At 47.3% G+C, this 14,115-nt stretch overlaps 1 protein-coding gene across 7 annotated transcripts in view; it reads left to right on the top strand.

The window, feature by feature from the left end:
• Window positions 1-381: 381 nt before the first annotated feature.
• The window catches only part of MSANTD2 (Myb/SANT DNA binding domain containing 2), a 38,442-nt gene continuing 24,708 nt past the window's right edge, over window positions 382-14,115 (top strand). For 5 of the 7 annotated variants that reach the window (XR_009245362.1, XM_058664044.1, XM_036495794.2 and 2 more), the window contains exon 1: window positions 382-1,026. Coding sequence is in view for 6 of the 7 variants with exons in the window: in XM_058664044.1 (XP_058520027.1) it covers window positions 517-1,026 (510 nt within the window). In the remaining variant the exon portion in view is untranslated. The remainder of the gene's footprint in view (window positions 1,027-14,115) is intronic. The other 2 variants (XM_004597676.4, XM_004597675.4) reach the window with 1 other exon arrangement.

Genomic DNA, 14,115 nt, shown 5'->3' with positions numbered 1-14,115 from the left:
GAAGCCTGTGCGCTCCCTGCGGCCGGGCGCCTCCGAGGGTGCCCCGCTCCGGGGGTCCGCATTCGCCTCCGCCAGGGGAGACGGGCAGGGCCGGGGGCGGCCGGCGCGCGCGCGCGCGAGCCCGCGGAATGGTCAATTCCTCCTTCAGTCGGGGCCCCCTGGCCGGCCTCCCTCCGCCTCCCGGGGACTGAGATTGGAGAGGAAGTGGGGAGGCTCCAATCCGTCCCTCACTCCGGCGCTCTCATGCCCCCACCCGTCTCCTCAGCTCGGGGCTTCGGCGCTCCTCGCGCGCGCCCCTCGCCCCGCGAAAGGACCGGGAGGCGCGGGAGGCCTCGCGGAGCCAGGCCCGTGGCGGCCGACGGCCTCCGCCCGGCACCCGCATCCACGTCCACGACAGCAGAAGTCGGGAGCCGTCCGCCCGCAGGAGAGCCAGGCCCCACGGCAGCCCCGGAGACCGCGGCGGCCGGATGCGCGGGCGCGTCACTTCCGGGCGGTGCAGCGGCGGCCGCTTGGAAGATGGCTGCGCCCTGTGGCTCGGAGCTGCCCGCCAACTCGCCGCTAAAAATCCCGAAGATGGAGGTGCTCTCGCCGGCTTCTCCTGGTGGCTTGAGCGACGGAAACCCATCGCTGTCCGACCCTTCCACGCCTCGGGGTGCCTCCCCGCTCGGGCCAGGCAGTGCGGCGGGCTCGGGGGCAGCGGCGTCCGGGGGTCTCGGGCTGGGGCTGGGGGGCCGCAGCGCCGCCTCGTCCTCGGTCTCCTTCTCCCCTGGTGGCGGCGGTGGCGGGGCCGCGGCAGCCGCCGCCGCCGCCTGCCGGGGCATGTCGTGGACGCCGGCCGAGACGAACGCGCTCATCGCTGTGTGGGGCAACGAGCGGCTGGTGGAGGCGCGGTACCAGCAGCTGGAGGGAGCCGGCACGGTGTTCGGCAGCAAGGCCCCGGGGCCAGCCATGTACGAGCGCGTGTCCCGGGCCCTGGCCGAGCTGGGCTACGAACGGACCCCGTCCCAGTGCCGGGAGCGCATCAAGGTAACCGGCCGCCCCGGCCTGGGGCCGCGAACCACAGGCAGAGAAGGCGGGGCAGCGGGCCTCGGGGGCGGGGGCCGGGCTCCGGGCCCGGTGGGCGACGCGCGTCTCCTCCGCCTTTTTCTTCTCTCCCTGGCAAGGGGGCTTTTTTTTTTTTTTTTAATTTTTATTTTTTTCCAGATGGCCGCCAGCCCGTAGGTTTCCTGAGTTTGAAGTTGGGCGTGTCTGCCGCCGCCCCTCTTTCTTGCCAATTGAGGATATTCCTGCGCTCTGAAGTTGGTAGTTTGTCCTTGCGCGCCGCGCGGCTGTCCCTGTGCCGCGGGCACCTCGCGCCCCCTCCAGGACCCCTGCGCCGCCGCGGCCCCTTGCTTTGTTCCAATCCCGGGGGCTCGCAGGCAGAGGCTTTCTGGCCAAGGCAGGATTGAGGAAGGGCCGAAGGGGAGGGGGCCGTTGAGCACCCGCTGGAGTTCCCAAGAAGTGGTGGAGGCAAAGCCGGCTCTAGAAAGAGCATTTGGGAACAGCTGGCCTTTGTGTCAGGGACCTGGTTTCTCCCTTGAGCTGTGGTCCATGTGGAGAGGACGACTTGAGATGCTTTGGAGAATTGCAAAGGCTTGCTAGTAGCCAGACTCTTAGCATGGAGTCGGTGGGCATTGGGAAAGTTGGTCTGGAATCGTGGTTGTCGTTGCCTGTGGAGTTAGGTTGGCTTGGGGCTCTGCTGCTGGTGATGAAACCCTTCTTAGAAGACAGTTGCTCCCTGCTTTTAGTCACCGTGCCGGATGCGGCGACAGTAATACCCTCAGAGTACATCTGGCCATTCTTGTGTTACGTGTGTGTTAAGACACAGAGGCGTGGTTTGAGCTAAGGTGAGCTTCCACCAGCTGCCTTATCAGTGTGCTGTTTCTGCTGACTTCCATGTAGGCATTCATATTTGTATTCTGGGCGCATATGTATTTTAGCTAAAGTTGTTCCCTTGTCGTAGATAGTATCTGCTGAAAGATCCGAGTAGGATTCTCCCGGTTTTTATTGACTTCTACTTAGTCATAGTGTCTGGGTGCTTTTCTGGTAGGGCTGGCACGTTTTCTGGAAATTCCTAGAGGGATAGTCAGCTGCTAAGGACAGTACTCATCACACTGAGAGCCATCCTAAGTAAGCGTCATGCCACTGGAGCAGGGAAGTGGCAGGGAAGTTGGTGAGGTCCTTGTTTCAGCAGTGCTCATTTGGTGACTTTGTTGCTTAGAAACTTTGGTTCAGAATTAACTAACTGCCATTCAAGGAACCGTTGCTCATTATAACAGTAAAATAAAATTGTTCAAATACAGATCCCTTTGGGGCTTGTTATGCTTTCCCTCTCTCCCACCCTCCGTTTTTACACTGGAATGCCTTTTGAAGTTGGAGCAAATAGGAAAAACTGCTGTGCTCTGATCCTGATTAGTTGCCCCACTCAAAGTTGTTGAGGTTGAATTTTTGAACTGTACTGGTTAGCATCTGTCGGTGAACTTCCCTTGAGTTGAGAAGTGCACCCTAGACATTTGTAAGTTACAGCTTGGTTGATGTTGTGGTGAAAGTTTCCCAGAGGGGAGGAGTGTTGTGCTGTCAAAGCTTACCAAATAAAATTTTTCCATCAAATTTTTCTCAAATGACCAGGGAATGTGTAGTTGGATTGCTTCATTTTCCACATGTGAGGAGGAAACCTAAAACAAGAAAAGGAGATTGAGCTTCTTAAAAAAAAGAGGATGTTTACCTGTCCACAGACAGGTAAGACCAAGTTGACTTCAAGCTCTTGAAGTATTTTGAGAGTATGCAGTTGATGATGGGTTCTGATCCAGCGACAGTTAAGGATGGCAGATAACTGTTTTGGTTTTTAAAGTGCTCTCTCTACGCTTAGGGATGCCAGTCAAAGAAGAAAGAACCCCAGCTCCTTTGTTAACAGTGTTGGTCCTTCCTGCCATAGTCACAAGTTCTTTACGGTTAGGATATGATCTGATCTCTCCCATTCGCTGCCATATTAGCTTGTAGTGGACACTGATATGTATTTTTTAGACTCGCCAAATGAAAGGGAATTTTAGAAAGTTTAAAAATCTAGTTTTATTGAAATTAGAACTCAAAAATGTTGACTTTGAAATCTTGTTGGAAAAATACCACTTCAAAACTTAAGCCCTCTCCATTCAGAACACTGAATATGCATGTCGTCCTAAACACAGAAACAAATGTGGTTGCTGAAATCATAGTCTTCCATAGTTAGTAGGTGAATGCCCAAACCACCTGGTTATGCTTAGAAAAATAGATCTACATCCTGGATCTCAAGACAGTCTCAAACTCAAAAACAGATTCTTGGATCCCAGTTTTTAGAAATGACCATTTAGAACAAGTAATGTAGAAAGTTCGTTCACTTTATTGTGTTGCTAAGAGTGGCAAAAATTTTTCACTGTAGGTAGCACTATATAGCAATGGAGCAGTTTAATACAGTGCAGAAAATGAAGAACCTCTAATACCAGTTAATGCTCACAGCTCACGTAAATGCGAATTCAGAGGCTCACGGGGAAGGAGCATGAGTAAGTCAACCTAATTTATGCTCTAATATATTGAAACTGTATATTAAAGGTCAAGAAGAGAAGCCCAGTAAATATCCTTGACTCAGTTTGAAAGGAAGACGTTTAGAATGACCAGTTTTCCCATACAAACGTTCCTTTGATTAAATAGTTTCAGCATGTTGATGTTGTAGTCTTCGTCTCATCATGTGAAGGCATCAGAAAGTAGAGGCCTCGGCCAGCCCTTTCCTTGACCAAGCCCCTAATTAACTTTACAGTACATCATTTACCTTCTCTTGACTTTGCCTCAGTCATGTCTATACAATAAATGTATTGAATTGTAAATCCTGGAAGTGAATTAATAGCTCATGGATTTTGATATGAAAGTCTTCTTGATGCTATCCATATGCGTTGTATTTCTAAGCACTTAAGATTTTAATTTAATGAGGTTTAAACATTGGGTATTGCCACAAAGTGTTTCATTTTTTGTCTGTCTTATGATTGGTATTTGTTCTATCACTTAGATCAAACGGATGTGTTTGAACTGCCTTACTACAGAGATTGTTGTTTATTCTAAAGTTTTGTTGCTTTTTTGTTTGTTTGCCAGAAGAAAACTTGCTGACAAATTCCAGCCTAATTTTCGGAGTCAGATATGCAAATCTAGGTGATATTTTTGGTCTTGTCATTGCTTGATTTTTGCCTTCTCTTAATATAGTTACTTCAAAAAGCTGATGGAAAATTGTAATTAGATAAATCATGCACATTTTTTATGAGCCTTTTGAAAACCTTTTATACCCTTACCAAATACTGTAGTGCATACTATGTACAGTACTGTCCCCTATGTGTTAGGACAAATAAACAAAACTGATAGAGAATTCCCATTGTTCAAGAGTTTCCAACTGAAGCTTTATACACACATGCATCAAAGAGCCAACAATCTATGTTAAGACAATACTTGATTAAGTGTCCTGTGACAAAAGGAGACTCTTAAGTGTGATGATATCAAAGAAAGGGCTGTGATTCTATCAGCATCTGTATTGTAGTAGTTGAACGATCTTGGACTTGGAACTCATGAAAGCATTCCTTGTGAGCCAGATGCTGCGTTCACACTTCAGTCAGTAAGTCTGATGCACTGCAGAATTCGTTCTCAAGTCCCACATTTTTGGGTGTTCTCCAAAAATTGCCTCTTGAGAGTTGGCTTTATATCTTTGAAGCAGATATGCACTTCTAGCTCTGTCTCAAGATGAAATGCAGAGTGACTGTATGTGACCTAAAACACATGCTTTTGCTGAATTGATATTGGTTGCTTATCAGACAGATTAAACTTCTAGGAGTCTTCTGCCTGGTACATCAAATAATTAATTTGCTAGGAATTGGTTAGATTTATTCACTAGTAATTGTCATTATCTTTGGAAATAAATTTTGTGCTTTAGCACACAAATCATAATGTAGTAATAGTTGGTCTTTTTGGCTGTCAGAACTTTTTATTTTTTGGTGAGAGCTGAGAGGGTAAGGATAACTTGGAGCAAGGCTGCTCTTGTCCCTGTATAAGCATTTAATAGACTGCCCATCTTGAGGACTTCTGGTATTTGCAGGCAAGGCTTTCCTTCTGCCAAGAAATGTGGTTCACGACTTATATTCCTTTTTTAGACTGATTTATTCCATCAAATCTTTTGTTTCTTTAAAGATTTATTTATTTATTTAAAAAGAGATTTATCTGTTTATTTGTTTGAGTAGCAGAGTTACTAAGAGAGGAATAGGCAGAAACAGATTTTCCATCTGCTAGTTCATTCCCCAAATGGCTGCAATGGTTGGGGCTGGGGCCAGACCAAAGCCAGGAGCTTGGCATTCTCGTGGAGTCTCCCATCTAAGTATAGGGACCCGAGAACTTGGGAAACTCTCTGATGCCTTTCCAGGAACATTAACAGGGAACCAGAAGTGGCACAGCCAAATTTCAAACCAGTGCCCATATGGGTTGCCAACATTGGAGGTGGCAGCTTTTCTTGCTTACCACAGCACCGGCCCCTCCATATCTTTTGTTTAGAAAAGATTTATTTATTTAGAAAGCACAGTGACCGGGGATGGAGAGATCTTCCTTTTTTTGTGTCATTCCGTAAGTGCTCAAAGCAGCCACATCTGGGCCAGGTTGTTGCTAGAAGCCAGGAATTCGGTTTTGAGCCTTCCACTTTGGTAGCAAGAACTAAGCACCTGGGACAGCATTTGCTGCCTCTTGGGCATGTAAGCAGGAAGCTGGATTTGAGGCACAGGATTTGAACTGGTGCTGTGATATGGGAAGTGGACATCTCTAGAATTGGCTTTAACCTGCATGACAATGCTTGTCCTGATTTCATACCGTTTTTTTAAAAAATATATTCAGGTACAGTTGTTATCCCGTTAACACCTGGAAACTTGTCCAGTTTCCTTGTCTGTGACTACATCAGAAACTTGGTGTATGTCTTTAAAGAATAGACCATTCTAAGAGAATACATAACTTACCTTTTTAGTGTTTATTTGGTTTATTTTGATTTTTAATGCTGTCTACATAGTGGAGAGGGATGCCTTCTCATGTGGGCCTCTGATCAGGGCAGAGAGGGTCAGGTATGAGGAAGGTGTGAGTGGCACACATGTTTTAGTTTTATTATCTTTTTTTTCCTTTATTCTCCTGTGTCTGCAGGGGCAGGAGAGGAGAGGGCTGCTCCTTACTGTCAAGCCACATCAGCACCTGGGGATGGAGGACAATCATCTGATGACACATTAGAGGCCCCGATGAGGGGAAAAGTTCTAAGAGTACTACTTGAATGGTTTTGATATGTCAAAGAAGTTGTTGGTTTCGTGGCTCCAGGGTTGAAAAAAATCTTTCCAAGGTTGACAGTGTCCACCTTAGTGCATCCACAGGCCCAGGAACAGCTGTGAAATTTGGCCAGGAGAATTCAAATTTGGCCTTCCAGTCTCTGATGAGACAGTTGACATCACCTGCTAGCCTAGATGAACTGGCCATCATGTCCCCCATGTGCATCTGAATGTGCTGTCTACTGCACAGGCATCAGCACTGATGGAGGACCACTCCCAGTATATGCTGTCCAAGGTTGACCTGCAGATCCTGTGATTTTCCCTGTGACCACGGGTCTGAGTCCAGTCGTCTAGTTTGAGAGTCCTCTAAGAAACTTGCTGGGGTGACTTCAGACTGGACTCTTAGTGGGACAGCCAGTGCAGGGTCAGGTTCAGTATGTCCCCTGTACCACCCAGTGCACATACTGGTGGGTGTAGCTTGGTCAGTTCTATTTCAGCTCCATGTCTCATATGGACTGACCTGTTTTGTGGGCCGGCACAGCCAGCCTGCCACAGACCTGGTCATCATGCATACCAGTGGATACTGTGACCTAGTCAGGGCAACCTCCAGTTATCTCTATCACGCCCTTTTCTAGTCTGGATTTGTGTGTGCCAGCCTCTGCTGCAGACTAGCCCAGCCTAGCTTACATCCCTTCCTCTCTCATACACACCTACGGGTCTGTGGCTTAACTCAGCCAAACCTGCCCCCAGATCTGGCCCTCATGTATGCTGACAGGTGCCGCCACCTTGTCTAGCCTGGCCTATGCCCAGCCCTGGTTCTTGTGCTCACCAGCAATAGGTATAGCCTAGCAAGGAGTTCCCACAATGCCCCTGCCAAGTGTGTTCCCAGACCTGGATCCTGGCTCTTGCTTGCCAGGTGGAAATGCAATTCAGCCTAAGATGACTCAAATACAGTCTTAGCACTGCCAGCTGGTGCTGTAGCCTTGCTCAGCTGCACTGTACTTGTTAGGGTTCTCGTGCAGGTGCCAGCAGGTGCAGCAGCCCAACCTGGCCTGCTCTCAGACTGTCCCACCCCTAGTCCCAGCTCTAACGCTCACCAGTGGAAGCAGCAGCCCAGTGGAGTGTCCAAAGTTGCTCTGCCAGATCTGCTCTAAGTCCTGGGTCTTGCAAGTGCCAACAGATGGCCTGCCCTAAGTTTTAGCACTTGTCAGCAGATGCTGTAGCCTGGCTTTGCCTTGCTCGCCCCCATTGCCAGCTCTTGCTGGCAAGTACAGAGGCTAGCCCAGACCATCCCATCCCTCAAGTGAACTGGTGAGTGTTACAGTCCAACCCAGCCTGGCCTACATCCTGTCTTGGCTCTCATTCATGCCAGTGTATTTTGTGGTTTGACCCTGCCAGGCACGTCCCCAGATCTAGCTCACACGTGTGTCAACAGGTGCTGCAGCCCAGCCTGGTCTAGCTTGCTTCCAGCCCTACCTCTTGTGCTCACCAGCAGGAGCTGTGGTTAGCAGCGGAGTTCCCCAAGTTCCCCTGCCAGGCCCACTGCCAACCCTATCCTGTATCCTACATGTGCTGTTGGGTACTGCTGCCAGACTGATGTGGCTGGCTCCCAGTCCCGGCACTCATTGGTGGGCACTGCAGCCTAGCCCAGGTGGCCTGCACTCATTCTGGCTTCATACAGCCTCATAGCCTGGCCCACCCCCAAACCAGGCTCTCATGTGACTCAGCAGGTGCCATGACCTACCCTGGCCTGTTCACACCTGTTCTGGCTTTTACAAGCAGTAGTGGGTACTGGATCCCAGCCCAGATTGGTCCACCCTCAAATCCACCCCACATACATGCGATGGATGTTGCAGCCTTGCCCAACCTGGTCCGCCTACAACCCTGGCTCTCGCACTTACCAGTGGGAGCCATATCTCAACAGAAAATTCTACCGCGCACAGAGTTCCCCTAACAGGCCCATTTCCAGGCCCAGGTCTTGCACATGCTGGTGGGTGAATCAACCGAGCCTGCCCTGGCTTACCTACAGTCTTGGCAATTACTGGTGGGCCAGCTAGCCCAGCCAGGTGTGACCTGCAGCCTTTCCTGGCTCTTGTGCATACCAGTAGGTGCTAAGGGTTGGCCTGGCCTGCCCCCCACCCCCAGCCCCAGCTCTTTTGCTCCCTGAAAGGAGCTGAGGACTAGTAGGAGAGTCCCCCAAGTTCCCATGATGGACCTGCTCCCAGCCCTAGATCTCATGCATGCCAGTGGGGGCAGTGGCCCTGTTTGGCACTGTCTGCCCTCAGTCCTGACCCCTGCATGCACTGATGGGTGCTACAGCATGTCCTTTCCCACCCAATCTTCTCCAGCCCCAGCCCCTGCAAGTGTCAGGTGGGTTCCTGTCAGGTGAGTTCTGTGGTCCAGCCTGGCTTGGCCCATGACCACCCCCAGCTATCTGCACAAACAGTGGGTGCTGCAGTCTCATAGAAGCAATCTCACAAGTCCCCTGCAGAACCTGCCCCAAGACCTGGTTCTCTCATGTTTTGGTGGATGCTGTGGCCCAACCTGACATGGCCTATCCTCTGCTCAGATATGTAGTGTGGCTTATCCCCACCAGTCATGCCCTACAACCCCAGCTTTTGTGAGCAGCAATGGGTGGAGGGTGATGCTATTTAACCCAGCCCAGGTTTCCCCCATGGGCGAATTCCTTGGCCTGACCCAGACATGCCTTCCAGTTTACCCCCCTAAATCATTCCATCTTACCTCCTTGCCTACCTGCAGTTTGCAGTGGCTTGGTTTGTGGAAGACCCCAGAAACTGTTTTTTCCCTGTCAAATATACCTCCTGCTGCTTCCACTCCAGCAGCTCTCCAGACCCCTTCCCTGGGCACTGTACAGGCAGCCCCTTCACCTGGGGCCGGGCTGTCGTGTCCCAGCCTGGCATTTCCTGCCTTCCCCCTTAGAATAAGCAACTGTGCTGGCATACTGATATAGATAACACAAATTTGGCATTAACCAGGCTCCCATGTTATGACTGCTTTTCTCCTAGCGGTGTAGCATTTACCTAGGTACAGGGCAACATAGGCAGTTGCTGGCATTTGATATTTATTTGTTTATTTTTTATTTGAGAGGCAGAAAGCAAAAAAGAGAGAGAGAGAGAGAATAAATCTCTGTCCATGGGTTCACTCTCCAAATTCACACAGTAGCTAGGACTGGGCCAGACTTAAAGGGGTGTGTTTGAGCACACCTGCTGCATCCCATTATGCTCTTCAGCAGGAAGCAGGATTGAAAGAGAAGTAACTGAAACCTAGGGCACACACAGTGAAATGGAATATGAGTGTTCTGAACCACGGCTTAACCAGTTGCATCACAGTGTCCACTCCAGACCAGAGAAAGAATTCTGAAATGCATATGTTAAATGGATGAATAGGATTCTGAGTTTATTTCCTGGCCTTTTGAGAAATGAACAGAGTAGAGATGTGCATCCAGGAAATTTCATTTAGAGGATGTGTAAAAAGAAAAAAGAACTTATAAAAGAACTTATGGGAACTAAAACTCTCCAGTAAAACTTTTTTTTAATAACGATGGAAATGTTCTGTACATTGAATGTTCTCCATTCAATTTAATTTCCACTAGTTACATACAACTCTTCAACCTTTGAATTGTGGCTAGTGTGCCTGAGGAGTTGAATTATGTAGTTTTAAAAGTCCAGGTTATTTAAATCTAAATGATAAATAGTCGTTTGTGGCTAAGTGGCTACCATATTGAATCAGAAGTATAGAATAAGAAGTTCACAGACTTGTAGTAGTCTTGGAAAGAATTCTTGGTACCACATGCTCAAACCTGTAGGGGGGCTCAAAGTTCCTCCTGGTTGCTCATCACTTCACCCTGTTTGAAGCAGTGTTGACAAAAGTAAGGAAATGATGTTCTCTGATTCTGTCATTTTAATGCAAGGAATGAACAGATACTTTATAACCAAATTGTGCAAATTCTTGTTTCTTTAGAACAGTGCTATCCAATAGAAATTTCTATAGTTAGAGAAGTGAGTTATGTACATTGTTCAATATGGTAACAGCTAGTCATGGGTGACTTGCACATATGAAATGTATCTAGAGTAATGGTAAAACTGAAATTTTATTTTAAAATTACCTATTATTTATTTGGTTAAGAGAAAAGGAGATCTTCTGTCTACTGGTTCACGCCTCAAATACCAGAAACAGCTGGGGCTGAGCCAGTTAAACCCAGTATCTGGGAATCCAGTCGGCTCTCCTGTGTGAGTGGCAGAGACCCAAGGACTTGAGCCACACCTGCTGCCTCCCAGAGTGTGTTAGCAGGAAGCTGGGCACGCTGATGTAATGTGATATGTGAACATCTTGTCAAATGCCTGCCCCCCAAGGAGTTTTAATTGATGTAAATTTAAACAGTTACACATGTCTAATGGTGATTGTGTGATCAAAACAACTTTGGAATAGTCTGTCCAAATTTACCCTCTCAAATGTAAAGTTTAAGCTGTTTTTTTTTTTTTTTTAATGTGTTTGAAAGGTTATAGGAAGTTAATAGGATATAGAAAATATTAGGCCTAGGATTTTATGAATACAGTGAAGATTGACTGTATCTTATATTGAATCATGTGATCTTTATGTGAAAAAAATCCATGCAAAATTCTTACCTGTGGGTTTTATGAAATGGGTCTTGAAGATATTGGTGACTTGGAAACATCCCAATTACAGTTTAAGAAAGTATCATTAATATAAATCGAGGAGCAAAGTTTTACACCTAAACACACGCACACACACACACACGCGCGCGATTGGGGAGGATAGGAGTCACTAAGGTTTTAAAGGACCTTGATCTGTTCTTTGAACAAGGTGTATGGCTATTCCAAATAAAGTCTGTTGCTTTAAAATTCTACCATCTTTTTGATTTTTCTTTGCTATTAGAGATAGACTAGGATTTTGAATTCCAGTATCCAGAGGGAAACAGGAGGGCTGTCAGGGAAAGGTGTGGAACTTAGCCTGGCTTAAGTCCTGACATCTGGTGGTGTGTTTATGGGTGTAGATTTAGATATCTTGCCTGCCTCCTCAGCTGGACAGATTCATACAGAATTTCTTAAATAGTAAGATACCTGAAATGGGGCTTAATTTTTTAAAAATTATTTGCCAACAAATATTTGAGTGCCTACTGTAGTAGAGTCTGGAACTGCAGCAGTGCAGTGTTGTAAGCTTGATTTTGTTTGTGTCGTGCTAATGTTTTGCTCATGGAGCTCATCCTAGCTTTAGGCAGTGAGCTATAAATGTGACATGGAACTTTACTGGGTAGAAGGGAACAGAGTAGATGAGCTCAGAGATAACATAACCTGGAACAGTGCAAACATTGTAAAATGTGCTTGTCCAGGATCCCAAACTAGAAGCAGTGAAATTGTTAGAAATTTTTAAAGTGATTCTTTGTTGAAAAGTCATGTCTTCACATTGAATAACAGTTTACCATCATGCTTTGCATGTGGTGAACATGTGATTTAGGATCTAGGGGTGGTGGGTTGGTGATGACATAAAAAGCCATGTTTTACTTGGTAGAAATGGTAGTTTTTGAATGAGATTGTGCAGGGACATCCTGGTGCTAGATAACTTACAAGTTTTGATTTATGGGTTGGATTTAAGTTATACAGACACCCATTATATTTTTCTTTCCTTGATTTGTATAATGAAAAGGAAAACAAAGAATGTGGCTTTTTTTTAATGCAATCTGCAAGGAGTCATATTTGACTTTGGGGCCTAGTACTCTCATGAAATGATGTATATATAGTGGAAACAAATTTCATAAAGAAATTACAAGTATAGTTAACAGTAGCTTTTACTGTGTGCCATGTGCTTTTTAAGTTCTTTGTAAGTAAGTATTGAGGTATTTAATCCACAGAAATACACTCCATTGAACTCCATGCAGCACCTTCTCGTATGTTCTGTTTGAGCACACTGTAACCCCAGAGCCTCTCATTCAGCAGTATATGCACATGAAAGCGCCTGATGCATCCTGGTTTTCCATCTTCCTACTCCTCTTCCCATGCTTTTTCAGTACCCTACCCCTCTGGCACCTCTCACCTTTTCCTCTCCCTAGCTGTAGTCAGCTGTTCCCAGAAGATCCTTACCCAAACTGCTGCCGAGAAAACCTGGAAGGTTAGGGTGGTTCTCCCACTGGTGTTTGACTTACAGATTTACCCTTTAGGGGCCCAGCAACTTGGAGGTGGGAGGTGGCAGGGTGAAGAAGCTGGAGAGACTGAAGATGGGCTAATTGCAACCCACACTGATGGGACTCGGAGTTCCTTCCCCTGCCTACACACCCTCCCTGCTCTGCATATACCTTTCTGTCACCCATTTACCTTTCCAACCCCTTATATTCAGTTGTTTGAAAGTAACCTGCCTGATCCCCCTGTGCGATACAGTGGGGTAGGGAAGTGTGTGCTTCTCATTCACCCATCATGTTGAGTTTTGGAGTTTTGTTGCTGTGGCCCCTGGTGTGCTTTGGCTGTCTTGCATATTCATAGAACAGCAGTAGGAGCCAAAATCCTCCTGAGGCTCTTCACTGACAGGGACACCTTCTGGGAGTGCTTGGAATAGATTTGGGGCGCTCCAGATTTGCCCAACAAGACTCCATTGGTGAAGGCCAGCACCTGGTGGGTGCATGAAGCTTCCCATTATGATTACACAGTCCACAGTGCCCTGGTAGGCTGGAGTTCTCTCCCCAGACTGGGCTTTCACATGCTCCTGACAACCTTCTAACCTGTGCCAGCTCTCCACCGTCTGTCTCCTCAGCCACACTCTCACTGCCCCTGCGTTCCTTTCGCCAGAACAGTTCCTGTTCTCTGCACTGTCTCTTCATCTCCCACGTAAGTGTTTGGGAAGGTGATTATACGTGACTAAAATTGACTTCTCATCCCACTAATGCTCCGAGAAGTACAGTTAGATAAAAGAGGACTGGAAGATACATTGTGCTCTTTTAGACTTAAGATATCAAAACCCCAGAAACTCCATCAGTTTGCAGCAGCTCATGTCCCAGTTGGCTGGAGCCTAGGACTTAAACATTAGGAGAGATTGGTCTCAGTGTGATGGCTCAGTGGCTGAAATCCTTGTCTTGTATGCACTAGGATCCCTTATAGACACTGATTCATGTCCTGGCTGCTCCACTTGTCTTCCAGCTCCTTGTTTGTGGTCTGGGAGAGCAGTAGAAGATGGCCCAAAGCCTTGGGCTCCTGCACCTGTGTGGGAGACCCTGAAGAAGCTCCTATCTCCTGGCTTTGGATTGGCTCAGTTGCAGTTATTGCAGCCACTTGGGGAGTGAACCAGCAGACTGAAGATCTTTCTCTCTGTTTCTTCTCTTTGTAAATTTGCTTTTCCAACAAAAATATGATAAAACGTTAAAAACTGTGAAGATGGACAATTACTAAGAAATGAGATTGGAGTCTGTCATTGTGATTCAGCAAAGTTAAGTCATTGCCTGCAATGCTGGTATGGATGCTAGTCTGAATCCTGGCTGCTCCACTTCAGACCCAGCTTCCTGCTAATGTTCCTGGGACAACAACAGAAGGTAGGTCAAGTGCTTGGCCACTGCCACTCATGAGGGAGACTCGGATTGAGTTCCTTTTCTTGGCTTTGGTCATTCTGGGAGTGAACCAGTGGATGGAACATCTCCCTCTCTACCTCTGTCTTTAATTCTGCCTTTCAAGTAAAATAAGTAAATCCTAAAAAATGAGACTGGAAACATTGGGATATGGTCAGGGGATATGATTGGGCTCTATCCTGTCAT

Source organism: Ochotona princeps, chromosome 4 (assembly GCF_030435755.1).
Source record: "Ochotona princeps isolate mOchPri1 chromosome 4, mOchPri1.hap1, whole genome shotgun sequence".
NCBI lineage: Eukaryota > Metazoa > Chordata > Mammalia > Lagomorpha > Ochotonidae > Ochotona > Ochotona princeps.
The sequence above is the reverse complement of the archived record's forward strand: the minus strand, read 5'-3'. Positions and strand labels throughout refer to the sequence as shown.